The 19,852-nt window shown below is 33.3% G+C and overlaps 1 protein-coding gene across 1 annotated transcript; it reads right to left on the bottom strand.

The window, feature by feature from the left end:
- Positions 1-16,335: 16,335 nt before the first annotated feature.
- Positions 16,336-19,361, bottom strand: LOC138897321 (uncharacterized). The gene is made up of 2 exons (XM_070183286.1): positions 19,130-19,361; positions 16,336-16,922 (listed from the first exon to the last, which is right to left on the bottom strand). Exons 1-2 carry the CDS (start codon positions 19,359-19,361, stop codon positions 16,336-16,338), a joined length of 819 nt encoding a protein of 272 aa, XP_070039387.1.
- Between the last annotated feature and the right edge of the window lie 491 nt (positions 19,362-19,852).

The following is a 19,852-nucleotide window of genomic DNA, read 5'->3' as shown; positions in this document are numbered from 1 at the left end:
AAGCCCTAGTATTGATGGCCGACGAGAAAGAAGAATCTCTCTCTCTTCGATTCTCTCTCAGTTTTTTTCTTCTTTCTCTCTTTCTCTTCGAGCAACTCAAACCCTAGTATTGATGACCGACGAGAAAGAAGAATCTCTATCTCTTCGAGCAACTCAAGATACATGCCCTAGTATTGATGGTCGACGAGACATTAGAATAGAGCAGAAGGTAGCCAAAAAACAAAAAAGAGTGAATTTTTCGAACGGAAAGGAGCAATGTGATAAACTCTTATCATAAATTTCCTTATTGTATCCATTTCTCAATTTGTATGTATTATTCTTATTCTTATTTGGATGAATACATAGAGAGCCCTTTTAACTTTTCCCGACTCTTCATCTTGATTCCTTAATAATTACTTATTCTTGTATCTCCCGAGCCTTTACCAAATTCATGTTTCACTGGGGAAAAAGTTTAGAGCAATGAGGAAAAAAGCCAAACTCATTTTGAAAAAGTTTAGAGCAATGAGGAAAAAAGCCAAACTTAAAATGAGTGTCCTCTAAAGAATAAGAAAAAAAATCATCAGGAGACAACCTCTCACTACCGGCGATAAAAAAGAGTAGTTCAGTGCACGAAACATCTCGCATTCTCACAAGGCTCAGAGAAGGGTCACACTTCAAAGAGTATGATGTAGGCAATCTACCATGATACAAACATCAATGACTGATTCAATAGCTCGAACTTTTGACGAATAGATCACACAGAGACAATTTTACCGTTGTTCCAAAGCTTCCCTTCTCTAACCTCCACAAGTCCACTATAACATAACATATTTCATATACACAAATTTGCTATATGCAAGTTGTTTCCTATTTTTCATAAATTAATGTTATCAATAAATTTACAAAGAAAACCAAAAATGAAAAGTATAAAGTAAGTGGCCATATCTCGCTTTATTTTATGGGACTTTTTCGTATATATACAAGATATTAAATTTATTTATCCGATTTATTTAAGTTTTTTTATTTATAAAAAGTAACTAAATCTTTTTACAAAATATATACAAATCCGGTCAAAATCTATAATTTATCTGCAATTTAAATACAATTATTTTTGTATAGAATCCGGCCAAAAATTATATTTTATATACAATTTGTCTACAATTATGTTAATTGTATATATCTTGTATGTCATTTCTATACCAGATATACAAAATATATACAATTTGTTTATGTCTTCTTCTTCGAGTTGCAAACTAAAATTTTAACCAAAACCATCTCAAATCTTTACCAAATTCTCTCAAAATTGAGATATAAACTCCAAATAGTATTCTTTATTATTTGCATCAGCACTCAATCCAAACATATAACAAATTAACAAAATTTAATTTTCGAATTCAAAGCTTAAATACTTTTTAATGGCTGCCAATAGAGTATAAACTCTTAACTAATCACATCAATTTATTTATCAATGTCCTATTCTGAATAATTTATTTAATCATGGTTGTGTTTTTCCCTTTTATCAAATTTTCCACATGTTGTTTGCAGTAGCATCACTCTCCCTATAATAGTGTTGCAAGAGGCCATTTATGGACTCCAGCTTCCTCTTAATTTCCATCACCAAATTTGTCATTTTCCATGGGTTTGATGTTTCTTCTGTATCATGTCTACAACCATCAGTGGATGTTTTTCCAATAGAAGTTTAAAGATGCATTGTCAATGCAAATGCATTATTTTGTATATAATTGTTAAATTATATATCATTTTGTAATTAAATTAAAATTTTAATATTGAAGATAAATAAATTTCAAAAATAATATACATAAGTAAAAATCTCTTATTTTATTGTATTACGAAACCCAACATCCTTTTCCTAAGAATGATATCCAGTGCCCACATTCTCCTTTTTCATATCTTGCTTTACTTTACACAATAGGACAAAGAAAAGTAAAGGTGTAAAAATGATCAGAACCAAAGTGGGTAGCGACACAGAAATTCCCACCTAAGTCTAATAAAACTCAGACGCCAGTCACTTTTTTTCCAAAAAAAGAATTGTCTTATCATGTCAGCAAAATGTAGTGGGATGATAATGTCGTACACTTAATCTATAGCCAAACTTTTAGCTTGTTTCAATTATAGCCACTTGAATACCTTTCCCTTACTTTGACCCATTTCTCATTTTGTATGTATCATTCTTATTCTTATTCTTATTTGGCTGAACACAATGAGAGCCCTCTTTAACATGTCACGACTTTTCATCTAGATACCTTAATAATAGATACTACTACTTCTTATTAGACACATAAAATATACTTAATCTGTGCCTATTAATTAAACATAATTTTCTCTTCTTTATTTCCTCCAAGCAAATCATAATTTTCAAATCACCTTCCATTAAACACTCACTTACATCACTGCCACTATCGTCGTTACCCTTTCTCTGGTTTAATTAATTAGATGTAACAAATAAAATCAATCAAGGAAACAAAAGAACCTCAACAAAGAAAAAAAAATAAGAAAACGAACAAGGCTTATTCTCAACAGAGTTTCATTGAAGATGATTACAAGTAGTTGTATGTGTTGGTGTATTATTTTAATTGAAGATGAAGGATTAGAAGCAGTTGTAAAAAATTGTTTTTCGTTGAAGATTATTTTGTGTGTGGTGTGATAAGCCCATTTTCTTTTTGTGATAGAATGCTATGTGGTTAAAATGAAGAGGAGAAAAAATATATTAAAAAGAGTCACGTGTTGGTCTTTCATTTGATGTTTTAGCCACATAATTTTGCGTAATCTGCACGCGCTCAATTTTTATAAATGAGAGTTAGTAAGGTAACTCAATAGGCACACTTTCAATATACTTTAGGAAACACCAAGTTTAACATGTCCAAATGAAAAATCATAGACAAGTTATAAGGGGACTTTCTATGTATTTGGCCTTCTTATTTTGTATCTATATATTCACCATATTATCAATGCTTCTAAAATGGTGGCGGAACTAGAGTTTAAGGTATGTGTTCAGTCAAATTTAATAATTGTAGTTTAAAATTTATATTTTTCTTAAGAATTAATCCATTTAATATGTACTAACTATTAATTCAGAATCATGTAACTTAAAAGAACTAAAATTCTTGAACTCATAAATTTCAAATATTGACTTCGCCATCTAAAGTCTCGTCAAAATTCAAAAATGACGTTTACAATCCAAAATCTAATCCTACTTATTACTATGATCAGTCACCAAGTAGTTATCTTTTAGTTAATATATAGTGTAAAATTCTTTTTATATTTGCCAATATATAAAAGTTAAAAGCAAAATAATGTTCATTGCCACGATTAAGCAATGTCTTGTTGGACTAGAGAGCCTTAAGGCTCTCCTATTTATTACCTTTCGAATGGTAGGAAGTTATTCTTTGTGCATAGTATTTACAACATCAAAGATTAAATCATCATAAGCCATATTTTTTTATCTGTTTAAAAATGAAGGCCGTACAATTTAACTTTAAACACTATTATACTTTATTTCAAAAAAAAAATTCATATTTTCTTATTTTGAAATAATTTAATTTTAAACATGACCACGTAAGTAGAGATGGAGGGAAGTATTTATTGTTGCAACATCTCTTAACCTTTACCATTATGTTACTGTAATTAAGGTATCAGATAGAAGAGCAATGGATCGAAACCATAAATGAGTATCCTTTTAAAGATAAACCATCACGTGATAACCTCTACCTCTTTACGTCGAGTTCATTACTCAAATGACCACTCAACTATCCCAAATTATCTGCTAAAGTTACTTTTCTTTCTTTTGTAACAAAGTCATTTAACTATGCTTATAGCACTCAGAAGGTCACTCAATTAGATTTTCCAAATTTTGGATTGTCAAATACTTATTTTACCCTTTAAATTATAAACATTTATCTTTTTTTTTTTTTTTAACTTTTTAATATTATGATTTTTTTCTTTTTAATTTATATTATGGACTTACCTATATAATAAATAAATTTTATTTATAAATTTAAAAATAAAAAGTATTTAAGCATATATAATGCTGGAATAACAAATTTATGAGCATAGTAAAAAAACAATAATTAGAATAATTTGTTAGTAATAATTTTAGTATTAACAACAAAAAATTAAAAAATTATTTACACAATCAAGAATTACAGAAAATAAAGGTTGTAAAATATATATTCCATGCACATAGTATAAAAATAATTATTTAAATAAAGGTATTTTTTATAATATACATTATATATGGTTGAAAATTATGCTCAATTATATTATTATGTCGTCATTATATGAGCTGAAACTATTTTTTTATTTTTTATTTTATAAATAAGATAGATTTTTCTATAGGTAAGTCCACAACGTAGATTAAAAAGAAAAAAAAATTATAATATTTAAAAAGTTGAAAAGAATTAATAATTTAGAGGGTAAAATAGGTATTTGACAATCAAAATTTTGAAAAATCTAGTTGAATGACCTTCTGAGTGTTATATGCATAGTTAAGTGACTTTGTTGTTAGAAACGAAAGAAAAGTGACTTTAGCAGATAATTTGGGATACTTGAGTGACCATTTGAGCAAAGAACTCTCTTTACATCTAATGATAACATAATATTACTCCCTCCGGTCCACAATAAATTATTTTTTAACTTTTTTTTGTGATCCAAAATATCTGAATTTTTCAGATTTCAAGAATAAATTAATTATTTTTTCCTACATTGCCCTTGTAATAAATAGTGTAAGAGTATCTGTTAAGAATATTTATTTTTCAAAGAAATTTTACCTCCTGTGGCAAAGGTCTATACCATATTTTTGTTCTTCCCCGCACCCCGTACCCCACCCCATATGTTTTTCTTATTCTCCCTGTTCCTTCTTCTTCTTTCCCCCCACCCCACCCCCATTTCTAAAGGAAGGAATATTCTCCACAGCTCCACAAGTATTGAGGTTCCGAAAAATACTAAAAGCTCCATTGGAATTTCTCTTGCTCTTATTAAATGTTGGTTTGATGAACTTGTTAATTTTTCTGTAATTTTGGCACTGTTTTTTTGTTCATTTTGATTGTGAGGGAGGCGGAAGGTGGTGGAATGAAAAAGGAAAATTAAAATTTTCAAAATAATGTGAAAATAATAATTAATAATGATGTATTATAGAAAATTTGATATGGACACTAATGTGTCATCCATGCTAGAGATTTGAAGAACAGCGCGAGGTAAGCGGGGTTTAAAATACCAATCTTGAACAACTATAAGTATCTAGATGAAACTTTATTATTTATAGGGACCGAGATGACAAACGCGACAAAGTACAAGTGTCTATTAGACTATTCTGCCAAAATAATTTATGGCCAAACGGGCCCTAAGTGTATGACATTATCCAGTGCCGGCTCCAACCTTGTGTGGAATAAGGCTTGTGCCTTAGGCCCCCAATTTTAGGGGGCCCCATTTTATAAAAATAATAGGTTCATAGGTATTTAAAAAATAATATTTAGTATTTTTAATACAAAACTAGAGTTTTTAATATAAAGGAAAGAAGACTTTTTAGATATATAAATAAAATAATAATTTGACTTGCTTAAAAATGCGTAGATGAATAGTTTTCATAACTTTTAGTTTTTTATTTTTTACTCCTTCATTAAAAAATTTGCTCTTTCTTCCTTAATTTGTCCAAGTCAATTTTTCTTTTCTTTTTTCCAATATTCTCTTCATATTTCAGAAAAACCCTACATATTTTTTTTTGTTTCTCTTTGATATTCTTACTCACTTGTTTCTCCAAGATTTCATTACTCACCTTCTTTCTCCAAGATTTCACTAGTTCAAGTATTCAACAATACTTTTAAGTTTCCAATAGTTCTATACTTATATTGCTTTGTAAAATCTTATCTAAGATCAACAATATCTCAAGAAAGATTAAATAAGTTGGCTATATTATCAATTGAACAAGAATTATTAGAGAAAATTGATTATAAAAAAATTATTAATAACTTTATATCTCAAAAAGTTAAAAGAATGACTTCCAATAAAAATATATCTAATAATTTTCTTTTAAAAACTTAGGCCTCATATTAAACTTTAGCTTTAGGCCTCGTATGTGCTTGAGCCGCCCTTGACATTATCATCCCACTATATTTTGCTAACATGATATGACAATTTCTTCTTTATTTTGTTTTTTTTAAAAAGGTGACTAGCGTTTGAGTTTTATTAGACTTAGAGCCCGTTTGGCCAAGCTGCCAAAAATTATTTTTGCAAAGTAGCATTTTATGTTTTTCCAATTCATTGAGTAGTGCTTTTTGCAACCAATTTTGTTTGGCCAAGCAGCTCAAAAAATACTTTTGAGTATCAAATTACGCAAAAAGACCGAAATGTTCAGTTTACAATTAGTATTATTTAAAAGAGATAAATAAATTTAAATATTTATTGTAATAAAAATATAATTTAAAATTTTCAATAAATATAAAATATAGTTATTCCAAAGCGATAATATTGGGGTATCTAGTATTACTGATTATTTACATGATGGTTTACATATATCACTCAATATAAATTAAAAATATTCTTATAAATCACTATATAAGAGAAGAGATTTATTCATTGTAAAGAGAATATTCCAAAGAGAAATAGGAGAAAGAGAATAAAAATATGATAGAATAAAAAAGAAAAAAATGTATGGTAAAAAAAGAAAAAGAAAATAGAAATGTTACATTAATAAGGAATAATAAGAAAAATATAAATTTAGTGTAATGATATTTTTATTTTGAATAAATTAATTTTCTGTTTCTGCTTCTTGAAAAAAGGTAAAATTTGTAGCTTTTCCCCAAAAACAGAAAAGCTGTTTGTGCTCCTACTCAAACTTACTTTTTTCATTTTGACCAAACATTTTAAATTTTTCAAAACTTATTTGACAAAAAAAATAAAAAAATTGCTTATAAGAAGCTTGGCCAAACGTGCTTTATGTGGGAATTTCTGTGTCAGCTACCAACTTTGATCCTGATCATTTTTACACCTTTACTTTTCTTTGTCTTTTTGTGTAAAGTAAAGCAAGATATGAAAATGGAGAATGTGGGCACTGGATATCATTCTTAGGAAAAGGATTCATAATACAATAAAATAAAGCGATATATGGCCACTTACTTTATAATTTTCATTTTTGGTTTTCTTTGTAATATTGTTGATAACATTAATTTATGAAAAACAGGAAATAACTTGCATATAGCAAATTTGTGTATATGAAATATGTTATATTATAGTGGACTCGTGGAGGTAAGAAGAGAAATTTTGGAGCTATGGTAAAATAGGTCACAAGTTAGAGCCATTGAATCAGTCATTGATGCTTGTATAAAGTAGATTGCCTATATCATACCCTTTGGAGGGCGGTCCTTCTGTGAGCCTTGCCAAAATGTAAGATACTTCGTGCACTGAATTGCTCTTTTTTATCGTCGGAAGTGAGAGGTTGTCTCTTGATGATTTTTTCTTTCTTATTCTTTAGAGGACACTCATTTTAAGTTTGGCTTGTTTCCTCATTGCTCTTTAAAACCTTTTCCCCAGAGAAACATGAATTTGGTAACGGCTCGGGAGATGCAAGAATAAGTAATATTACTAAAGGTCATGTGTTATACACATGTGATTTGAAAAAACCTTAAATGCATATCTAATGAGGGACAAATATAACATTTTCTAACACCCGGACGTGTAACCTGATTCTAAGATTTACTTGGGCATTAATTGATATCTTAACAAAGTAAAATTATTTTTTAGCTATATAAGTTCGTGCATGATGTTTTTAAGGTAAATTCATGATTTGATGTGTTTGCTGAAGATGTATTAAGAGAGCATTTATCTTTTGCTTCAGGGACAAAACCTGGCCGTATAATCAACTCTTGATACTTCTCTTATGTCATATATTTAGTGGTAAAAACAAATCAGAATATAGACTTATTTCATTGATCTATTCATGATCGAAATAAGGGAAGATTTATGTACGCTACGCTACGATTTTGAATCAGAAAAAAATTATAAAAAATAATAAATTTATTTACTTTATCAATAATCGAACTGGATCTTATATATGTACTGTGAGGGGCGGTGGATGACAAGTTAATCCACCAAAAGCATCATGATGAGAGGTTGGAGAAGACTTAACTGTTGCAAGTCAAGGAGAGGTTAGATAAAAAATAACCATTGATCAGCAGAAGAAAATGATACAATAATATCATAATCGTCTAGAAAAAAATCAAAAATATTATTTTCTTTATGATCCTATTCTAAATAAATTTGAAGTACTAAATAATTTAAACTAAAATAATTGGAATAAATTCAATTAAAATAATCAAATAAAAAAAATTAAAGATTCTAGTGACAATTCAATTTAATAATTTATCAATGACTTATTTCTATAAACAAATTAAAAGAGAGTTTATATAACTAACCACCGGCTACTGATGGAAATAGAGTAACTATCAGAGATATTCGTGCTATTTCGTCTGATTTTTCCCGAAATTTATTTCAGTAGAGCGTATGATGTCGATGACCCGAGATAGAGTAATCAATGGGCGAGGATGACCTCATTTAGCCTTATCAATTCCAAGAAAATTTCAAATACATGCTTAGATCATTTGTACAAACAGTTTGTTTGGGTGCTAAGGTTCAAAGTCGGTAGAAAAACAAAAAGCATACGCTTAGGGAGAAAACATGAATTGTTTAATAAGGCTCACATAAAACTAAGCTACCATAGGTAGGAAGCCCTAAAAACTTTTACCTAGGACGCACTATAATTTGGGGAGAAGTTCGCAAATATTCAATTTTGAGGTAGTAATCGGAGTTATACCCGTATTACATAAAAAATTATAAAATTTATCCACTTCGGAACATACTTCAAAATTTGTAATTGATCAGTTCAGAATTCGCATCTAAAGTTACAAATTTAGGATTTCAAAATCGGATCTAAAGTTTTTTTATTTTTCTAATGCAATTTCAGAAAATCAAATTTTAAGTAATTCTTTCTCCCTAATACAACTTCAGAATTAGATCTAAAGTTCTTCTATTTTTCCAATGCAACTTAAGAAAATCGGATCTTAAGTAGTTATATCTCTTCAATGCAACTTAAGACATTAGATCTTAAGTTCTTCTATCTTTCCAATGTAATTTCAAAAAATCGTATCTTAAGTAGTTCTATCTGTTCAATGCAACTTCAGAAATTAGATCTTAAGTTTTGAAAAAATTTCAACAATTCAACACACGATTCAAAGTCCAAATCTACTCCAAATTAGCTCAAATTTAAAACATAACTTTCAAATATCATAAAGTACAAACCCCAATCATCAAATTGTCAATATAACAATAAATCTAACAAACACATTTAACAACTAAGAAGAAGAAAAAGAAATCCTAAGCACAACCTATAATGGTATTTTATAATTAAGAAGAAAAAGAAGAAACTAAATGGCTTCTGGATACATGAAACTTGAATACAAAGAAGAAGAAAGTAGCAGCGAAGAAGAAGTGAGAAATATATCTGAAGTTACTCAAAAATTGGGTATTGGTTATTTTTTTTTTTAAAAGTGTACATATTAAATGGGGATGAACAAATAGGATGTCCCATTAAAGTTTTACCAAAAATTCTCATAATGAGCCCGTTATAATACGAATTCACATTAGTCGGATTAGTAAATTTCGAATACTAGATAACTAAATGTTTTTTTTTTAAAATTAAGCAAACAATAATTTATTCTTATGATCTTATTTCATCTTACTGTTATTCCTACCTGTTGCAATTACCTTTTCTTTTTCAGTCGTTCTCTAGCCGATGGTCTATCAAAAACAGTCTATCTGCCCTTCCAAGAGTAGGGGTAAGGTTGCATACATCTTACCCTCCCCAGACCCCACTCGTGGAAAATTACTGTATTTGTTGTTGTTGTTGTTGTTGTTGTTGTTGTTGTTATTGTTGTTGTTGATTACTTTTTATATACTTTGTAGGTGTTTGGACATAAAAATTTAATTTTTGAAAAAAGTAGTATTTGGAGTTAACTTGAAAAATAGTATTTGAAATTTGAAATTATGTTTGGACATGTATTTTACTTGAAAAAATGTTACCGTTTTGTGAGTGGGGAAAAAAGTTTTTCTGACAATTTTGAAATTGATTTTTGAAAAACTCACTTTCGATAAATTTTCAAAAACTTACAAAAGTTCATGGACAAATATATTTTTGACAAAAATTTCTTTTATGGACATACGGGCCTTATATTCTTCCTTCTGTATTCTCATTTTTACCAAAAACTTGGCATGTAAGAAATCATTTGTTTCATCCTTGATGTGACATGACAATGATATACACAGCTTCAGAGGAATTTACATGCCACTTAAATTTTCTTCACATCAAACGAACGTGGAAAGCAATCTATTAGGTCACGCTTGAGTTATTATTTGAAACTTTTCTCTTTTTTCCTTTTGAAGAAGGGTGGAAGGGTAGGGTGGGTAAGGGTTACACTGAAGCAAACGTTGAAGTAATGAAAAAATAATTTTACCTATATATATTTATAATATTATTTTTTTACACTATTAATTAATGTGTTTTAAGTAATAGGTAACATGCATTACCCTTAAGGCTAATAGTAATTTTTATGAACGTTATATGTAATTATCATATTAATGACATGATAGTAGAAATCAATGTATAGTACAACGTAACCTCATTTAATAAAGAACAAGGTTGACTACCTTGCTTCTCTTAATTCCTACTCATATAGTGGGCAGAAGACAACGAGAGAAGAAGAAAAATGGCATTTGAAAAGCATCACTTTATACATATTATGGTAACAAATAAATAAAAAAGAAACATAACAGAATGATCTACTGATGGAAAGAGATACATTTTCTTAAAGCATGATTATTTGCATGATTGACCATGTGCCTTATGGCCATTGATAGCGCCTGGAGCAAAGGGTAAGTGATTTTAGTTTGAGTTTAATTAATATATGTTGAGAATTTGACATTCTAAAAAAAAGGTTTATATAAAGTTAATATGGGAAGGATGACACAATTGTGTTAGCAATATGAATTTTGGTGATCCCTTGCTTGCAACTGAATCCACAAGCTATTTATGCTACTCCCTCCGTTTCATATAAGTGATTTTTTGGCTTTTTTATTTTGGTCCAAAATAAGTGTCCTTTTACATAATCAAGAAGGAATTAATTTTATTTTTTCAAAATCTGCCCTTATTTACATATCCTATTGTGTCAAGGTAACAACTAATTAAGGATAGTTTAGTAAATACATTATTTTTTTCTTTAGGAGTTCGTATTTTCTTAGGGGGTGTGCCAAAGGTTAAAATATCACTTATTATGGACCGGAGAGAGTATTAGATTTATGTTAATAATATTTGCGTATTTAATGAATTACTTAACATATAAATAAGGTCCATACTAAAGCTGCTAGGTTCTGTCGAACATGTGCCATATACTGTGCCCGCCCCTGATGGCCAAGGAAGCCACCGAATTACCCCTTATGACTGCAATGATAATTAGAACCCGTTTGGACATAAGAATGTTTTCACTTTTTTTTCGAAATCAGTGTTTGTCCATAAAATTTTTAATTTTTATTTGAAAATGAATTTTGTAATTTTTCAAAAATTTGAAAAACTCCAAAAGGTTTTCTTTTTAAATTTTCACTCAGATCACTCACAAAACTTCAAAAACAACCCAAATTATATTCATGCCCAAACAGAACTCTAATTTTCAAATACTATTTTTGCTTGAAAAAAAATTTGCCTTTTTTTTTTTGGAATTTTACAATTCTTATGTCCAAACGCCCACTTAATCTCTTGGTTATCGATGTTCCACTTTTGCATAAAGCTTTGTATAAAATATAGTATATGTTATTGCGAGAAATTTTGTGTCATTTACAATGGTAACATAGCCCACTATTTATAGCTAGGCCTAGGGAAAAAGGTCCTAGGATCGTGCCCTCCTTTAATGCCAATTATGAGGGTCATTGATGAAGATGTAACGTTGAGCATAAATGCCAAATTCTCTGTAACGGACCGTCACTATTAATGTTGTAGAATATTTCTTAGTAAATGCTACCGGGCGCAGGGCATTTAATATATTTTTATGGACGTTATCCGTTCCAGTGACAAGCGAAGTGGCTGCGTTCGGTCCTCAGCCATTCCATCTTGGATTTCACGTGTCCTCCTTTTAGTCAGCCACGTGTCATATCATATTTTACCATATACAGATAGTCCCCCTGCTTTCCGTTGACATAAATTTGTGTTACCGGGAAGTTGGTAGAGATACCTTTTTGGCGGGAATTACTATAATTCCCTCTGAAAGTCTCTTACAGTTGATTAGACGCACATCTATCCGCATTTAATGCCCCGAACACGCGTCGTCTCATGATTCAGCACAACTTTTTTCGATTATCGAGGTAATCATGGCCATGAATTTATCCGCCAAAATTTTACTTATACACAACTTTCTTTTCCTTAGCGTTTTACAAAATGCTTGAGCTTCTGATTTGCATCCTTGTTCTCCATCCTTTTTCTAATTTTCTCCAAACATAAACTCTTTACCTTCTTCTTTTCTAATGGATTCTTCCTCCAAACGTGGTGGTCCAACAAAGAATAAGAACAAAACCGAGGATTCCGTTCCTCCAATAGTGGATTCCTTCATCCCAAGAAGTCATAGCACTTCGAAGGATTTTGAAAAGAAATTTTCTAATGCTAACCCTCGTACATGGGCTGTTAGTAGGTACCCTTCTTCCATTCGTCTTTCTAGTATTCCTGTTGTGAAGGAGGGTTGCCGCTGTAATGAGTTGAAAATTATCGCTCCTGATCTATCAGAGTGAGTGACCCTTCCCAAGGAAGGTTGTATATACTTTTTCACGTATCCCTTTACTTTGGGCGCGTTTTCTTTGAGCGGAGAGCTTGATTTCGTGATTGTGGAGTTTTGCCTTCGCTACCAGGTAAGTTTGGCACAGGTAAGTCCTTCAGTGTAGAGGACGATCGCCTGCCTCCGACGCTTGTTCCAAGAAACTGGAGAGGAGCTAACCTTAGCTCATGTGATGAATCTCTATTCCCCCAAAATCTTCTGCTAGGGAATGATAAACCTTTGCAAGCGTGACTACCATGCTGATCCTACTGATGCAGCGAGGCTGCTTCTAGAAGCACTTACTCGAACAGGTATCTCCGGTCCTGTTTCGGGTGCAAATATCTCTTTACGGAGTCCCCAGTCGTAGGATAAAAAAACAAAGAGAAGACGCTCCACCGTGGCCGGGGAAAAGAGTAAAAGGGCAAAGACGGATGCCCCCGAATCGTCTCCGGTAGCGATGCTGACTGGTCCTCCTTTTGGACCGGTCGTAGACACCGTGATGATTGATGATGATGAAGAAGCTGTTGATGAGAGAGCTTCTTTACACAGAAGGCGACGATCCTCATTATCTCAACAGGATGCTCAGCCTGTTGAGATAGTTGCACCAACTGAAGACGACGTCTCTGCACTTTGGGGTGAATCTGATTTAGTACAATATGCCAACTCCCGCTTCCAGGCCCCAATTGTTGTAGCTGGTGCTGCGAGGCTGGGTACCGGGTCCTTGTCATCTTTGGTTGGTGAGCATCAAATAACCAACACTGCATTAGATGCAACTGCTTCTCACTCTTCAACCCCATCAGCTTCATCTCCACCTTCACCAATACCAGCAACTGCTACATCATTTCCATCTTCGTCTACTCTTCCACCAGCGGTTGCTACACCATCTCCATCGGCCGCACCTGACCATGAAGAAGGTATTCCTCTTCCACAATCCCCAATTCATGGGATTTTGGGGCAAAATTATGCTGCTCCTTCTGAAGATCCACAAAGGAGGAGGAACATCATTCTTTTGGTCTCTACCGAGTGCAACCTGCTTTCACGGCCGGTGGAGCTTGCTAATTACCTGAAGCCTTTGGCTTCAGAAAAATACTGGGAAAAGATTCAAACACTCTCGGGAGAGTGTTTGTTGAACAATGCTATGCATAATGCCGCATCGGTACATTCCTTCCTTCCTCTATTATTTCTTCTACTTTGAACGAATGTATTCTAAATTTTACCTCTTCTTATTTTATAGGCCAACTTTTTTGCTTTTGAGGGCCTTCAAAGGTTGATTCGTGAGAAGGAAGAACTTACTTCTGAATGGGATCAGCTTTTGGCAAAACGGGACCAGACTGTTCTCCGCCTCTCGGAACTGGATACCAGAGCTGCTGAGGCCGTTATTTTGGAGGCTCGTTTGTATCAAAGCGAGTAAGAAGTGGTAACCCTTAGCCAAGAAATTAGGCTGCTGAGGGTTAGATTTCATGAGGCCAAGGCCAAATGGGCAGAAGTCCAGAACATCGTTCTTGCTGTAACCGACCGCGAGGCTGCCTCCGCTGAAAGAGTGATTAACTTGGAATCAACCTTGAACTCCAAAAGTGAAGAGCTTGCTGCCATGGAGGCGAAACATGCCCAGATGGAAGAGAAGTATAGGAAAACTATTGAGCATAATAGGCTCTTTAGTTCAACTATCCATGAGCTCGATGTCAGCCTCCAATCTGCTAGATCCGCCCGGGAAAACCTTTTCGCCGAGGTTACCCAACTCAAAAAAAACTTAAATGCCAAGCGGCTTCCGTCATTGTTGAAAAAGCTTATTCCATGTATAACATGAGGAAAAAAACCTTTGAAGAGGCCAAAGCTAGTATCATTGATGTTGATGCCGAAATTGCTAAGGCCCGAGAGTTTGAGTTGGCTACAAAACATTGACTCCCGCAGTCTGATGCTCCAGGTTCTTTTGATTCTGGTTCCAAGTTTTCCGAAACTGAAGAAGGATCGGAAGGCGATGAGGCCGAAGGCAAAACTCGAGAAAGCATTGAGCCATCGGCGGAACTAACTACTCTTTCTGGCAATGCAGATACTTTTCTTCCTCCTGGTCCTGGAGGCGCTGCAATTTAGCTTTTCCTTTCTTTTCTCATTTTGTACTTGTAACGTTTTGGCTCGTTCTTGTAAATAAAGACACATTTATTTGTTCAAGTGTTGTTTGAGTCTTACTTTCATTTGAATATCCATGCACGCCTTTAACTTTTGCATTTGCTCGAGCATTCTACCCATGTTATTCAATTCGCACTTTACTATGTATAGTCTCAGATGCCTTTTCTTTGAAGCATTTTGGTTCTGAGTATTATCCCTTTTACTTGAGGTTTTTTATAAATATTTGCACAAGTTTCCCTTTTTTACGAGGGTTTCTATGAATATTTGCGCAAGTTTTCCCTTTTACATGAGGATTTCTATGAATAACTGCGCATTTTTTGTGTCTTTTTCATATGCGGCTTCGGGTGTATTTTTTCCCGATGGCATTTTGAATTTCGGACATTGATTCTTCCGGAACCAACCCTTTAATGTGAGGGTTTTTATAAGAGAGGGCCCTCTTATGTTTACGACACTCTTGAAGAGGACGTCTCCTGTTCATTATGACACTAACATTTGAAGTACTTATTTAACTTTCAAATGATAAAATCAGCTCATCGTTTAGACAAGAAACAAGATAAAAGCAAAAGGATTATATTTTATTCTTTCAATTTTCAGAAATTACATAAGCATTTTTCTATGTAGAAAAGAAATTGCCATTACTTGTGGCTATCTTGTACAACTTATTTCTACGGTGCTGGCTACGCAGTCCCCGGCCTAAATGATGCATTTTGTTTCCGGATTTTTGTTCCTGGTTGACGTGGCAGTCATTGTTTCCGTATCCTCATATCATTCACCCCAGTGTTCTAATGCGAAGGATGCGAATTGGAATACGGGAAGTCTTGTATCTTTGAAGGTCCCACCAATGAATTGCTAGGTAATCCTTCACTCGGCAACATATATTGTTTCCCCTTAGAAATCCATGCTATCGAGCGAAAGAATACCTAACGGTCCTCTAGTGGTTTGTGCTCGTGAATGATCGGGTAACCTCTGTTTGGTAGCAAACTTAACTTCTCGGTGGGAATTTTCTATCGAACTAAAGATTACCTAATCATCCTCGAGTGGAAGCTTGTTCGTTTGCCTTGCTATCAAAGGTCTTATTGCTGTTGTCTTTGTAGTATGCTTTTTGTTGTTGCCTCGTTAAAAACCTTGCCAGAAAAATCCAATTGGGACAAAAACTGAACGAAGGGAAAAAGTGTGCAGCACATACATTCTGTTTGAGTGTTGTTCATCAGCAATAATATCTTTTGAGGTGTGCCACGTTCCAGGTGTTGGGAAACTTGTCCCCATTTTGATTCTCCAACTCGTATGAACCTTTCCCAGTGACAGCTGAAATCCGGTATGGACCTTCCCATGTTGGACCTAACTTTCCCGCATTGAGCTACTAGGTATTTTATGTTACTTTCCTTAGAACCAAGTCTCCTACTTTGAAAAAACAGAAATTGGCTCTTCGATTGTAATATCGCTCCATCCTCTGCTTATGAGCTACCATTCTTACATGCGGCAAGTCCCTGCATCCCTCAAGCAGTTCCAAGTTGATTAGCATTGCTTCGTTATTTGATTCTTCATTTGTCTGAGAATATCTCAAGGTGGGTTCGCCCACTTCAACCGGGATTAATGCTTCAACACCGCATACGAGGAAAAAAGGAGTTTCTCCTGTACTTGATTTGGCCATTGTTCGGTAGGCCCATAGAACTACGAAAAACTCTTCGGGCCATTTGCCATTTGCTGCTTCCAACCTTTTCTTGAGGTTTTGAATGATCACTTTGTTTTTCAAGTCTGCTTGACCGTTTGCGCTTGGGTGATAAGGCGAAGATGTGATTCTCTTAATTTTCAAATCTTCGAGGAACTTTGTAACTTTTGCACCGATAAACTGTGGCACATTGTCGCATGCTATCTCTTTTGGTATTCCGAACCTATAAATTATATTTTCCCACAAGAAATCGACCACTTCGCATTCTCCGATCTTTTGATAAGAACCTGCTTCCACCCATTTAGAAAAATATCAGTCAAAATTAAAAGAAACCTTACCTTTCCGAGAGCCGGTGGAAACGACCCGACGATGACCATCCCCCAATTCATGAACGACCATGGGGACAGAACCGAATGTAAGGTTATGCCGGTTGATGTACTAGTGATGCGTAGCGTTGGCACTTATCACATTTTTGTACGAAATCTTTGGCGTCTTGTTCCACGCGAGGCCAGTAATATCCATGATAACGACTAATCGAGAATCCAAACTAGAGTAAGAATTTAAAAAGTAAATGCGAAAGCAATAACAATAAGGAATTGAACAATAAGAACTAAAGAGCAGAAAATAAAAGATATGGAAAAATTCAAGGAAATAATTCCAAGAACTTCCAAGAACGCAAGTTCTATAGCCTTGACAAGATCAAAGCAATAACGTCTTGATTTATTAAAGAAATCAAACGCCTTTACTTAAAAGCAAATCAAAACAATAGATTCGGATCTTGACCGCTTTACGAGTAACTTGAGATAACAATTAATAACTAGTATTAATCGCCTTCTAAGAATACCACAAAGGAATCAAAGATATCATAATAGAGAAGTAATCTTACTACCTTGAACTATGAACTAGTAAAGATTGAAAGATAAATCTCAAAGCACAAGTAACAAAGGTTTAAAAGAACTCTCAAAGTATGATATACTTAATCAATAATAAAGTCTCTCAATGAATAAGAAGAACTCCTTATTTATAGGAGTACTAAGGCATAAAAAGTCATTACAATTAGGTAGGGTGGTTGCTAAGGAGTAACAAAAGTCATGAAATTAGGCAGGGGCTGCTAAGGAGTAACAAAGTTATCAAAATTAGGTAGGGTGGTTGCTAACAAATAAGAAAAGCCACAAAATTAGGTAGAGGGCGGCCAAATCCCTTTGGGACAGATTTGGGCCTTAAAACTACTAGTTTGGGCCATTGGTTTGGACTCCAATTGGGCTCCATTTCAAACACCCCCATTTGGACCTCTTTTAAGCTCATTTTGGGCTCTTCTGGATGCCCTTTTGCTAGATTTCAAGGGCCGAGTTTGAGACCCAATCTTCCTCCTCTTGGACTTCAATTTGGGCCACCAAATAATTGTAAAACTTGTATAATTTATCTCCTTTGGTCTTGAGCTCGTCCTCCGCAAATAAAAGCTTCTTTATTTGCACTTGAAGTCTAATGGCATTGTTTTGCTACTCTTTAGCTTGGCATATTGTTAAAGGCCATCTTTGAGATTCCAAAGCTTCTTCCTTGTCCTTGAATAGAGTTGAACTTCCTAGGATGCTATCATTCCCCTCTTCTTGAAGAAAATTCGTCCTCGAATTTCGACCTTGCAAGAAAAAGAAAACACGCAATAGTAAATGGCATCCACTAATCTGAAAAAAGTAGTATGAATAAAACAAGATAGTGACCATGTGTCCATTTAACCCAATTAATCCTAATAGGTGTAAATATTCCCTTATAAAGCATATGTACATTATCATCCCAACAAAATTTATGCCTACCTAGATCAACACAATAAAAACCTCTCTTAGATGTGCCGTGCAATGGAACTTGTAATTCGATCTTGTCAGTAAGGTAGTCCATAGGTATACATGACAAAGAAATTATAAAAGATTGACCACACATCCATTTAATATAAGTATCTCTACCACATGTATCAGAGAAGATACTTTCATGATATACCCAACTATCTACAATTACAAATCTCATGGATTCCTCTACATGAAAGAGTATTTGATTACAAGTGTTACAACAATCATGCATATCATCTTTACTAGTAACAAATACTTTACAAGCTTACAATGAACATGACTTGAAGAATGACTCCCCATCATACAACAAAAATTACATTCTAGCAATTTATCACATGAAAACTCATTAGCCACGTGAATAAGAGAAGAAGAAATATTTAACTCATTCACAAGCCTCTTCTCATAAATTTCATGCCTCTTCCACCAAGTTGGAATACATAATCATCTATCATACACAATTTCAAAAGGAAGCAAATTACTCTTGCACTTTAACTTAGATATTACAGTTAATGACTTGATGTGCATCAAAATATCATCATCCACAAAAATTATAAAGTCACCAACATAAGAAATAAGAGTATAATTCATTACCTCCAAAAATACCTTAGGTGTTCTAGAAAGTCCAAGAATGCAAATAAACCAATTATACATACCATACTTGGACTTAATTACCAATGGAACATCATCACCTTGTATTCTTTTATTCAATGGATCCAACTTAGCAATGCTTTTAGGTAACTCCATGTCATAAACTTGTAAATAAGGATCAAAATAGTCAAAAGGTTCAATAACAAAGAATTTAACCAAGCTTTTATCTTCCACCATCCAACAAGAATTTATTTTGCCAAATTCATGTTGGAATCCAATTGGATCCTTTGACACCATCTCTTATGCCTTACCTTCACTTTCAAATGGTCTTTCAACATGTGGCCGCACAAAATCACAAGAACTAATACAAGAAAAAGTTAATGGGTTAGGAAGTAAAGAAAACCTTTTCTTACTTACACTTTCTTTGGATTTTATCACAAGACTAACTTTCTCCTCACTCTTAGCCTCTTTTCTCCCACTAAAGTTTTTTTTCTTTTTCTTCACTCAAACCCTCTTGTTTTTCTCTCTCTACCCCACATACTTTTGTTATCTCATTGCCTTCTCTCTTTTCGTTTTTCTCAAGATCACTCTTTACCTCACTTGACATCCCACTCTTTTCACTCAAGACAACCTCTCCTTTTTCCTCTCTTGGAATGTCAACATGCACTCCCTTACTCCTCTCATTCTTTTCTCTCTCATATTTTTTTATATTCTCTTTAAAAATCTTTTCATCTTGACAAATTTGTGAGGGAGTCAAAGGCCCAAGAATGAGTTTCTTCCTATTAACC

This window comes from Nicotiana tomentosiformis, chromosome 8, assembly GCF_000390325.3.
Source record: "Nicotiana tomentosiformis chromosome 8, ASM39032v3, whole genome shotgun sequence".
Taxonomy (NCBI): domain Eukaryota; kingdom Viridiplantae; phylum Streptophyta; class Magnoliopsida; order Solanales; family Solanaceae; genus Nicotiana; species Nicotiana tomentosiformis.
Note: the sequence above shows the minus strand (reverse complement) of the source record. Positions and strands in the feature narration are given on the sequence as shown.

Excerpts from the sequence above, each read along its gene's own strand:
- LOC138897321 (XM_070183286.1), bottom strand. The coding sequence starts at position 19,361 with ATGGTGTCAAAGGATCCAATTGGATTCCAACATGAATTTGGCAAAATA. Across the intron at positions 16,923-19,129 it reads GGTAATTAAGTCCAAGTATG|GTTCTTATCAAAAGATCGGA; the intron begins GTATGTATAATT and ends GGGTGGAAGCAG.